At 36.6% G+C, this 12221-nt stretch overlaps 1 protein-coding gene across 6 annotated transcripts; it reads left to right on the top strand.

Annotated features, from left to right (window-relative positions):
* The first annotated feature begins 5333 nt into the window (after window positions 1–5333).
* LOC145065813 (Transcription factor TFIIE, alpha subunit) lies at window positions 5334–11849 on the top strand. Of its 6 annotated transcripts, none has more exons than XM_079012901.1 (12): window positions 5334–5544; window positions 5733–5786; window positions 5879–6052; window positions 6162–6284; window positions 8694–8814; window positions 8923–9048; window positions 9723–9832; window positions 9917–10103; window positions 10474–10665; window positions 10737–10982; window positions 11084–11258; window positions 11575–11849. In XM_079012901.1, the coding sequence occupies exons 3-12, from the start codon at window positions 6030–6032 to the stop codon at window positions 11670–11672; spliced, it is 1401 nt and encodes a 466-aa protein (XP_078869027.1). In that variant the 5' UTR covers window positions 5334–5544; window positions 5733–5786; window positions 5879–6029; the 3' UTR covers window positions 11673–11849. The 6 variants fall into 6 exon arrangements, with proteins under 6 accessions (XP_078869027.1, XP_078869024.1, XP_078869028.1 ...); XM_079012898.1 differs by having other exon boundaries at window positions 5334–5548; XM_079012902.1 differs by lacking the exon at window positions 5733–5786 and having other exon boundaries at window positions 5886–6052.
* Window positions 11850–12221: the final 372 nt, after the last annotated feature.

Genomic DNA, 12221 nt, shown 5'->3' with positions numbered 1-12221 from the left:
AGCGCTCATCAAAATACTCAACCATGGCGGTCTTGATCGACCCAAACAGTTCCGGCAACTCGGTCCGGAACAACGCAGCAACCTCATCATGCAGGATCTCACGAATCCTCGCATCCAACTCGCACGTGCTCATCTGACCAATAACCTCGGGCGGTACTGACCTGCCCGGAACTCCCTCTCTTGCTCCCGATCCTGACCCGGATCCACTCCCAGCATGCCTCGGAATCTCCATACTGGAAAACACCACAAAATCTTAAATACTTCCCACTAACCTGGGAACCAACTCTCATCCCAAACCTAGGGGTCATGGTTTCCTTGATACGCGTATGGGTCCTGTGCTTTCAGTAGTACGGGCCCATACTACCTTCCATACCTACCCATATTTGTATGAAGTACTACCACCACGCCCTAGAGAAAACATACAAACAAGCGCTCAACCCTCACTACTAGAGGAACACTGGAAATCTCCCACAAGGAAACCCTAGGCTACAGGCATCACAAATCAGGCAGCATTATCATGAAATCCTGAAGATCCCTAGCCTAGCACTAGCATGCTGTTCTATCAAAGCTCAAAAACAAATATCATGTATGGTATTTTGGGGTTACTTACTGGCTCCGGCTGATCGTACCTCCGCGTCCTCCTTTACTTATTTTGAAAACCATTTTAAATTCTCTTTTGAAAACTCTCCTCGATTTGAGACTGGAGTCACACGAGTGTTCCTCCAATTCGCTCAAACCAAGGCTCTGATACCAACTTGTAACGACCGAAAAATTCCAACCAATTTAAAATTTTCAAAAACAACCGGATTTCATTAAATTATTACAAAAAGGTTTTCAATACAATTTATTTAGAGTATTCCCAGAATCACATCACAACATAAGCATGAGGAGCGGTACGATCACGCCTTCGCCTTGCCACGGTCTCCTGAAGAACCTGAAAAACATTAAATCACAACTGTAAGCCCGAAAGCTTAGTGAGATATCCCCAAAATACCAACCACATATACCATACATGCATAACATGCCATATCATATCCGATCACAGAACAATCATGCACTTCGGGTCTACTGGGTGACTGGTCCGCCACACCGGCCAACAGTCCACCTGGTCCACCCTCCGAATCTAGCCATATACATCGAGTCTGCAGTGTGATTGGTCCGCCCGCACCGGACCTTCAATCCACCTGGTCCACTCTCCGAGTCTACAATATGACTGGTCCGCCCGCATCGGGCCTTCAGTCGGCCTGGTCCACTCTCCGAGCCTCGACACGTCTGGTCCGCCCTCTTGGGGCCTACAGCCTATCCGGACCGCTCGCTGGGCCTTCGGGACAACCGGTCCGCCCTGGGTATCTTGGCCTACAGCACAAAGCATGACCCGCCTCAACCCAACTCCAGTCCAACAACCATGTGCACATAAACATACAATCATATAAGAATTCACAGTCAACAAGCCGATCAAACAGATCACATAACATATCATCATCCTAACCAGGATACCGACCTAACCGATCACTAGCATAGCATCACTCTACATATCAGGGAACCGACCTTAACCGGGTCTCTAACATATACCACCCTAACTACCAGGATGCAAACATATCAAAGCAATATCATAACAACAATACCCGAATCTCAATCCGATAAAAGGGCCGGCCTTGGTGCCTTAGACCCTGTCGATATAGTGAGGATAACTCACCTCGAAACTGCCGACTGAACAGATAACCCAAGCTGCTCCGATCACTGATATGATCTCCACCACTGGACAACCACCAAAGCACTGAACTCAAAACAATATCCAACCATTACCAAAATGCCCCTGGAAATCAACTGGTCAACCCTTGGTCAAAGTCAAAGTCAACCCCTGACTGACTCTACTCGTCGAGTCAACCCGATGACTCGCCGAGTCCCCATGCTCATAATTTCCTTCAATCCACGACCCAACTCGCCGAGTCACCCCGAGACTCGCCGAGTCCAACAACTCTGAGTCCACTCGCACACAACTCACCGAGTCATCCCTTGACTTACCGATTCTCGGCTCAACCATAAAAGATTGGGACTCTTCGACAAGACTCGCCGAGTCCAAGAACAGACTCGTCGAGTCTAGGGCTATCTTCAACCTACTCGCCGAGTTGTTCTTCCAACTCGTTGAGTTCCCGACCATCTTCATCCAACTCGCCGAGTTGTTCTTTCAACTCGCCAAGTTCCAGCCTATATTCAAGCAACTCGCCGAGTCTACCCATGTGACTCGCCGAGTACCACCGGGTCTGAATCCATACCGAGGCTTTCCAAGCCATGCAGATGATCCAAACCATAGATCTACCCTTCCTAAGGCCATCCATCACGTAAAGTGGCAAACTTTACGTGAATCCAAGGAGATCTAGGTATTTTCACTCTGGGGTTTGGGCTTGGGACAAGATAGCTCCACCAATCACTCAAAAGCAGGGACTTTTATGCATTCTAACCCCTTTCCATTCCAGATCTGAGGTAGCAACCTCAGATCTAACCTCTAAACTCCAATACACCAAATGATATGATCTCTAACACCTCCAAAAATGATGAATCTAAATAATAGCAGCTCAAATAATGAAATAATACCTCAAAAGGAAGCTACAAGAGAAGATTAATCCGGATCCTTGCAAAGCCCTTTGATTCAAGTCTCTTCTCCTTCAAGATTTCTTCAACAACCACTTCTCCAAGCTCCAATTGCACTCTAATCCCTCACAATCATGCCTCAGGGCTTTCTGGACTTCTACAGGGGGTAAAGAGGCTGGGGAGAGGGTATAATGTCCTTTAAATAGGGCTCATCCTCCGGATTTAGGGTTTTCTCCACTCAGCGCCTACTCGCCGAGTCCATCTGCTGACTCGCCGAGTCGGCCACTTAACACGCGACCAAAGTCGCGACCCTACTCGCCGAGTCCACCCATGGACTCGACGAGTTCCCCTTCCCAATTTACTATTTTAGCCCTTCAACTTTACTCTTGATATTCCGGGATGTTACAATTTATGCTAAATTTGGATTTTATATGGTGTTTATGTATATATTTTTATAATTATTCAAGAAATTGATTAGGTTATTTGATAAACAAACATTAGAATTCAATAAAAAAATAAAACAAAAGGGTAACATGATCATTTTTATAATACAACACAACAATTCACAGGTCCAACCAAACAACATGTTAAAAATTCAACTCTTAAAATTTCAGACTCTCTTAAAAACTTAGACTTCTTAAAATTCAGATACTGACAAAGAACCCCTTAGCAACATTAACAAATCAATTTTCTATATTTGAGCTCATTACATGCATTTTCATTAGTTTTATTTCAAGAGTACAATCCTTTTAAGCATATGCTCATATTTTAAAGCACTTGCATTAGTTGTATTTAATCCTTTATTTTCGGTGTAAATAAGGCTAAACGGTATCGAGGCGGGAAAGCTACGCGTGGGGCTGAGGTGGCAAGCTCACCTACGCGTGAACACCGCCCTAGGTGTGCGTAGGTGACTTGTGGAGTGATACCCTTCACGGAAGAAGACAACCAATGAAATGAAAGGAAAAAGCAGCGTTGAACGAATCTTTTGACCGGGTATGGATTAAACAAAAAAATACAATTAAATTTAAATAACATCTTTATATATATACGCTACACTTTCACCTACACTGTCACACTTACACTTCCAATTAAAAAAAAATTCTCCTACTTTCTTTCAATTATCTTCAAAAAAATGGATCCTAACCAAAATACTCCACCCACTCCAAACACCCCAAACACTCCTAGTGATTATCAAGCTTATATGCAATTGTTGAATTCTCCAATCCAACAACAACCTTTATTCACTAACATTCCCTACAACCCACAATTCTTCAAACAACAAACACCACAACAACAGTTTACCCAACCTCAATTCATTCCTCAATTCCAAGCTTTTCAACAACAAGCTTCTCCACAATTCCAAACTCAATCATCTCAAGTCCCATTAACTCAATCCCAAACCGTCAACCTCGACAACGACGATGAGATGGTCCAAGAAACACCACAATCATCTCGAAGAAGGCAAGCAAGAGGAAAAGGGAAAAAGAAAGCAACAACTTGGACTGAAGAAGAAGAAGAAGCTTTAACAAAAGCTTGGATTTTCATATCCTGTGATTCGAGGAGATGCAATGCGCAATCCGGAGAAAGTTTTTGGAATCGTGTTGTGGACCACTTTCATGCGCTTCTTGGAAGAAAAATGAATCGGTCCTACGACGCGGTCAACGGAAAATGGCGTGATCTTCGCGCGATTTGCACAAAGTTTAATGACATATTTGAAAATCTAAAAAATATGCATAAAAGTGGTTCCAATGATTTCAACGTTTTATCTACCGCGTGCTACCAATTCAAACTGACCAACAACGGTAAACCATTTGGTCACCAAAAAGCGTGGGAAGTGTGCCGTCAAGGTCCAAAATGGGTCCTTAATCCAGAGACATCGCATTCAGACCCGACCACCGGCTCCAACAAAAGAACAAGAACTTCTGAATCGGACGCGAGTTTTGGGCTAGACCTCATTGATGACGTTGATGGTGCCGAGGAAGAGGGTCCGCCTGAAGTCCAACTCCGTCGACCACCGGGTAGGGACAAAGCAAAACGGGCGACGTCTTCAAGCGGGAAAACAACCGCAACTAGCGACGACGGGCTTGTGGAATCCATAGATAAAACTTTAAGTTTTCTAGAAAAAAATACCAATCAGCAGAGGAAGGTCGTCGCCAAAAACTCGCTCTCACTGATCTTCAAATCATAAACACCAAACCTCAACCGGATCTCGACCTTGAAAATCTCGCCACATTTCTGAAAATCCAACAACGTGTCCGTGCTAAATATGACGATTAGGTCATAATATTTATGTTTTAGTTCGTGTGTGTTTTTTTTAATAAATTAGGATAAATAAGTAATTTAAGATTTTTTTTGTCGTTTAAATATTTTAGGAAAAATAAGTAATTTAGGATTTTTTTATTGTTGTTTTTTAAATATTTTAGGATTTAAGTTTGTGTGTTTAAAAATTAATGCAATGTATTTTAATTTAATGTTTTTAGTGTATGTTTTATTTGAATTATTTTTTAATTTAATTTAATATTGTTCAAAAATACTAAAAAAAATAGACGTGGAATGGAACCATTTTTAAGGGTTAGTGGGTTGGTACTTGCTGGTAGGTTAATAAAGAAGTGATGGGGGCATTGATGACTTTAAAAGTTCTAGGTTTGTGGTATCCATGCCCTTAGCCTAATATATTTCGGATCGAGTACGTATCTCGTAGGCGTTATTATGGGTCGAGAACCAAACTCAAAATTTGGCCCAGTTGGTCCGCTTAAAAGGGGGATAAACATAAACCATGGCCGATTGGTCCGATTACGATCTCACCTCTCTTCGATTTTCTCTTCATTAGCCTCGGCCTCTCGCTGCTCTTCGATCTTTTCCTCGTCGATCCCTGTGACTCTATCTGTATCGGCCTCTTGCTATTGTCCTCTTCGATCTTTCTGCACTCATTGGCTCACGCTCGCCTCTCAAGTAGGTATAACCTAATTTTGTTCATCTTTATTAATAGACCCTAGTTCAATTTTTAATTGTTTGTTTGTTGTTGGTTACTTGGCTTAAAACTGGTTATAATATGAGAAAATGACTTGAGTTGATATGATAATCATCCAATATTACCAATTATATTTTCGACTCTTATTTAAAGCTCTGCAACTGTGCAGGGATTTGAACTTGGAGGTGTTATAACATGAGAATACATAGGCCAAAGTTATAGTGTATACTTATTCCTATTATTTGAATTGCTTGTAGGAACACTATGTTAATTACTGTTTATTCTAATTGAATTTTAAATTTATGTTGCTTGAAGTGATCAGGTTTATGAATCATCCAATCGTTCAAGTAGGATCACCGAATCATCAGATTGCTGCTGAATTCCTCTACTAAGTTCAGTGATTACCAGATTCAAGTCAATAGCTAAAGCGTAAACTCTAGTTGTTTTGTATTCGGATAATCAAAACATGAGCATAGAGCCATTTAACAAGTAAATATCTTATTTATTCGTATAAAGTGATTTTTTAGTTTTAGTTCTGTAATTTCTTTAAATTTTCATCAATTTGGGTTTGATTAGTTTATAATTATGATGGATTTAGATTGGTGAAGTTGGCGGCAAGGGCATTTTATGATGATATTACTGCAAAAGGAGATAATCAACCGAAATCAGGGAGGAGTGATAATAGGGGAATTGCTGTTGTAGTTCTTGATGCTCTCACGAGGTAATTTGGTTTTCAGTTCATAGCAATTATATACAAATGATAATTAAGCAGTGAATTCGTGCATGTGGGTGTGAAAAGTAGTTGGTTGTGGAATCTTCCAACTTTTTGCTTTGGCTCAATTGTAAACGATGAATTTGCTCAACTCTCTATATGTATATCCATCCAGTTCTTTTAAACTGGATCCATGATCACATATTGTGTATCCTCGCACAGTCTTGAAACACTAAATGATATAAACCAATAGCAGCATCCTAACTTTTCTGAATCCTTAATATGTTTAATTATTTAATCAGGGTTAGCAGTTATGCAAATAGGTTCAGCAGTGGCAATTAGGGAAGTGATGAAAAACTTATATGGGAATTCTTTACCCATATTTTGATTTGAAAATCATTTATTCTAAAACACAAATTTGGATGATGCTTCTAAGAGAAAAGTACAATTACAAATGGCAATCAATAACATTTTGTGTAGTTTCTTGTCTGCATATGAATAGAAGTGTAGGGATTTCAAACAATTTTTAGTTTAAGGTTAGAAATATGAAATACATCATCTTTTATAATCTAAACATGCTGGGAAGAAATACCACCAATCAAAGAGTACGCTTTTCTATTCGTGAAATAACTTCTGCATTTTGGTTTTAGTTTTGATAATGGTTGATTCATTGACTAGATATGCCCAACTCTGACTATTTAATAGGATGGAGAGTACATTAGGGTGTGGCTTAATTTTGTTATACCTCTCAAGACGAATTAGGTAGTTATCTCATTGGACAAACAGGGTGTAACTGATTCCTGACCTGTCTGAATTTAGAACCTATACTTTCCTTTACGAATTAGTCCTGTGAATCTTCTAGAATCTAGATTTCGCAAACAGGATTGCAGGACTTTCTCATCCCACAACAGCATACTGAAAAGAACAAGAAAATCCGGTAAGTAAAATGAGATCAAATCCTGTATAGACTTTTAAAGATAGTTTTTTTTTTTTTTTTTTTTTTTTTTTTTTTTTTTTAAATTATTTATTTATTTATTAATACTAGCCTATATTAGATAACCATTCACTTTCAGTACTGAATGAATAATTTTTTGTCAAATCAACTTGACTTCTTGAAGCCAAAAGACTAATATACCACTGCCACAAAAAGTCATAAATTTGGAATAAGATTTATCAAGATAGAGGGCAGCAGTGGAAAAGCATGCCTCTTCTGAGAGAACATAACCAGCTGCTGCCCAAAGGGCGACAGAAGTCCACCATTTTGGTCTTTTAAATATTTTAGATCCATTTGCTAGGAATTGAGTTAACCAATCTCGTCTCATCATTTCACCTTTCTGTGATTGGAAAAAATTATCTAACCAAGGGACATATCTTGGTTCAAAATCTGGGTCAAAGATGAAAATATGGTCAATACTTATAGAGAAATTAAATATCCTCCTACTTTTTATTCCTACATATCTTCCTACCAATTTAATATGATGACAAGTGTATTAAAATATCATTAATCTTATCCAAATATGACACATGTCATCATTTTACATGGGTAGGAAGATAAGTAGGAAGATAAGTAGGAAGAAAAAGTAGGAGGATATTTAATTTCTCATACTTATATGGACAAAATATCTGTCAATTGGGCTTGCTTTAGTGTTTTGGACAACTTAATGGTAACATAAATAATATTCAAGATTTCCAATATGCAAAAACATAACCAAAATAGCTAGTGGATTGATTAGATTTGAGTATATGGAAAAAATGATCCCTGTTTGTGTGTGTGTGTGTGTGTGTATATATATATATATATATATATATATATATATATATATATATATATATATATATATTTGGTTTGGATCCAAAAAATATTCTTTTTATGTTGTTGCTCCTTAGGGCATCCACAATTCATTCTAACTCTGCATTCTGCAAAGTTTAATGGATTGCCATATCAACATTTCACTTCCATACAACTTTGCCATTTAATTCATACAGAGTTTAATGAAATTTATTTATGTAAAATAATTAAGAAAGTGATCCCTCTTTTTTCAATTCAACGGTTGAATAGCCATTAAACTCCAAATCCATTATATGCCAACTTGGCGTTCCACCTCATTCAACCCATCCATTGAAGCATGCATTGTAAATGCTCTTATGTCAAGGTTTGGTAATTTTATTGAATTGAATATAAGGGAGGCCAAAAATAATGTGTTGGACTTGGCCAATACAATAGAAGCCAACAGCTTAATTATATTCTATAACCTTATACAATCCCTTCAACTAAATATAATAAACCCTTTTTTACAACATTTATTTTTGTTTATACATTGTCTAGCAATCCCCACTCCCTTCTTTATGGGAAGTATAGTTAAAATATAGTTTTATACATTTTGTCTAATAGTTTTGCATTTATCTTTTGTCACCTAGACGCCAATGGGTACGCGAAGAAGATTTAGCAAAAGATTTGAAATTGCATTTAAAACAACTTCGGAGGACTTTGCGGTTTTTTGAAGAAGAAAAACTGGTAACCAGGGATCACAGAAAAGAGGTTAGTTTCATATATATATTTTTTATTATATGTTTAAAACATTATATTATAGATATAACTGTAGTCGGATATTAATGAATAGCTTTTATATTATATAAAATATTACAGACTGCCAAGGGTGCAAAAGCCTATAGTGCTGCAGTTGCTGCTACTGCTGATAGTCTTACTGGAAGAGAAGGAGAAGAGAAAATTAAACTTCACACTCACTCTTATTGCTGTCTTGACTATGCACAGGTTTTTCTTCTACTACCAAACATTGTTTCTCCTTTTACAAGAATTTGGGTTTATTTTGTATGATGGAATGAAATTTCAAAGGATTGGAATGAACAAGGTAATGGAATAGGTTATAACATTCTGTTATCATGTTTGGTTGGGTTGAAGGAATATAATGAAATCATCAAAAATGTTGTTTGTTATGTACAATTAGAAATTCTAAAAGAAAATTTATTATTTTATGAAAATAGTTTTAATCAAATAAAGATGGTGTTGAATACATTTCGTATAAAAATAGTTTATTTCATCTGTTTTTGAAATAGTCAAAAAGAAGTTTTTTTTGAGAGGCTTATTATCTATTACTCTAAAAGATTGCTTACAAAAAAAGTTAAATGTAATGTGTTATCATGAAATCTTATGATAAAATCATAATAATAAAATACTTTTAGTTGTTTTTAGAAATTAGCCAAACAAATTCTAAATGAAGCTTTGTTTTTAAACATATTATTTTTATTAAAGGTTGTATAAGTAAAATTAATTTGTAATTGTAATATATCATTCCATTCCATCACTGAATGACAAAAACACCCATCCCTTGTAGAATGAAGAATCACATTCCATTCCTATGTGGCGAAAAATAAACAAGAGTTTTTTCTCTGATTCCATTCTGTTTGTTGTTGCAACTTGCAATGCAGATACATGATGTGGTGAGGTATAGATTGCACCGGATGAAGAAAAAGTTAAAAGATGAATTAGACAACAAGAACACAGTCCAAGAATATGTATGCCCAAAATGTGGAAAAAGGTTTGATAATATTTTTCAACGAAAGATGTGTAAAAAAATAAAAAAGAGTAAAAAATATTAATTCTTAACCTACCCTTTTTTCAGATACAATGCTCTGGATGCTATTCGGTTAATCTCATTTGAAGATGACTCTTTTCATTGTGAAAGTTGTGATACCGAATTAGTAGCAGAAAGTGACAAATTAGCTTCCCAACAAGATATTGGAGATGGTGATGATAATGCAAGAAGACGACGTCGTGAGAAATTAAGGGATTTGCTTCAAAAATTGGAGGTAAATAAATTACTTTTATTTATATACCTTTCATAACACTAAACGTTTTTAAAAGAATACAGAATTTCAATTTAGTTATATATTTATATTCCATGTATACTAATTATATTTCAAGATTTCATGGTATTTAAATTTTTATTTTTGTAAAAAACTTTTTTTTTTCCAAATGATAAATCAGCTTTTTCTTTACTATTTGAAAAGCATGCTGTTTAATGATATGAAATATATTTAACGGCAATAGACTTTCTGTAATTATACATAATAAGAAACAAGATGCTTCTTTTTTCTTGGAGCCAAGAAAACATGAGAATGTGAGTTGTTTGTAATGATCCATTAGTCATTACATCTGTGTGTGATTACATTATTACAGGTGGAATTGAAGCCTTTAACAGATCAGCTTGGAAGAGTAAAAGACCTTGAAGCCCCTGATTATGGGACTCTTCAAGCATGGGAAGTACGTGCAAGTGCTGTTGCACGTGCATCTAATAATGATCCTGGTGGCAACGATGCTTCTAGATCCGGACAGGGAGGGACACCTATGCCGTTTCTTGGAGAGACAAAGGTACCTTTTTTTTATGACCATTTTGCCCTTGATTAGTAATTAATCACATCATAATACGTTAATACATACAGGTTGAGGTGGCTTTTTCTGGTGTTGAAGAAAAGGGGGATATAAAACCTGAGAATGCGCCTATGAAAGTGTTGCCACCATGGATGATTAAAGAAGGGATGAATCTTACAAATGAACAGCGTGGAGGTGTAAAGCAGGAAGAATCAAAAATGGAAGGAGGAACTTCTTCTGCTTCTGGAGCTGCTGCTATGGATTTCAAAGACGACAAGAAGTTGACTAATCAAGAGGATGATGTCAAGAATCTTCAGGTTGGTTTGGTTTGGTTTAACAGTATGTATATAACATAAATAAATAATAAAATGGTGTTTTTTGTAATAAAATCTGATGATATGATGCTTTTGTATTGTAGGATGAATATTTCAAAGCGTATTATGCTGCTTTACTTCAGAGGCAAAAAGAACAAGAAGAAGGCACCAAAAAGGAACAAGATTTGCCTGCTGCTGATGTGGAGGCCTCAAATTCAAGAAAACGCCAACGTGATGATGATGACGATGTGGAATGGGAAGAGACTCCAACTGCAGCAGGTAAATTAATAAAATAACATTTGGATATATTTATTTCTTATCTTGTTCAAAATTCAAATAATTAAGTAGATTTTTAAATTATACTAGTAAGCTGTGAAAACCATTTTAAAAAGATGAGCATGATCAATTAATGCATGATGCTTTATGAAGTCTAAACTCTTACTAGTATTTTATAAGGTGTAAGATTATTTACTCAAGTGTAAGTAAACAACATTAGGTCAACTCTCACAACTACATATCAGTCAAAACGTACTTTGAAAAATTTAATTTCCCAAATTAAGTAAACAAAACAAAGTCATTGCCATTGTTGTTGCAGGTGAGACTTTCAAGGTTGACTTGAATGTGGAAGCAGCTGAGCCTTCAGGTGATGACGAAGATGATGATGATGATGGAATTGATTGGGAAGAAGGTTAAGTACCTGGTACTACTTACTAGAAGAAGAAAGCTTCTTCCTAGAGGTCTATTTTCTCACTTTAATTTGTAGTCATCATCTAGTGGTTAACAGGAGAATATAAGTTTATGTTGTACATCTTATGAATGTGAAATCTGTAGTAAATTGGATTTTTATATAAATGAAGTTTGTTTTGGGAATTTGTTATTCAACTAACTAGTATCATTTGCTGCTTTGTAATTGTGTGTAATCAACCATGTGAGTCAGGATTAGATCCTAAATTAACTCAATGGAAGATTGGAGATGAAAATTGTAATGTGATGGGAATGCAAGAGTCTTGTCTAGATATAAAAACTTGTATTTGATATTGGTGATGAAAAATCATAATTGGACAAGCTTTTGTGTTACAAATAGGGAACTCCTTCCTAAAAGCAACAAATGCCCCTCTGGTTTTTTAACCCATATTTCTTATTGTGTCATATAGTTTGATTAATATTTTATAGATATAATACAGTTGATATAATTTAAAATTTCATGAATGGTCCTTTTGGTTTAAAAAGTTTCTTTCAAAA

The sequence above is a fragment of the Lactuca serriola genome, chromosome 8, assembly GCF_051521515.1.
Source record: "Lactuca serriola cultivar US96UC23 chromosome 8, Lser_US96UC23_V15, whole genome shotgun sequence".
NCBI lineage: Eukaryota > Viridiplantae > Streptophyta > Magnoliopsida > Asterales > Asteraceae > Lactuca > Lactuca serriola.
This window is presented reverse-complemented; position numbering and strand designations above follow the sequence as displayed.

Excerpts from the sequence above, each read along its gene's own strand:
- LOC145065813 (XM_079012902.1), top strand. The coding sequence starts at position 6,030 with ATGAGCATAGAGCCATTTAACAA. Across the intron at positions 6,285-8,693 it reads GTTCTTGATGCTCTCACGAG|ACGCCAATGGGTACGCGAAG; the intron begins GTAATTTGGTTT and ends TTTGTCACCTAG. Across the intron at positions 10,983-11,083 it reads ATGATGTCAAGAATCTTCAG|GATGAATATTTCAAAGCGTA; the intron begins GTTGGTTTGGTT and ends TTTGTATTGTAG.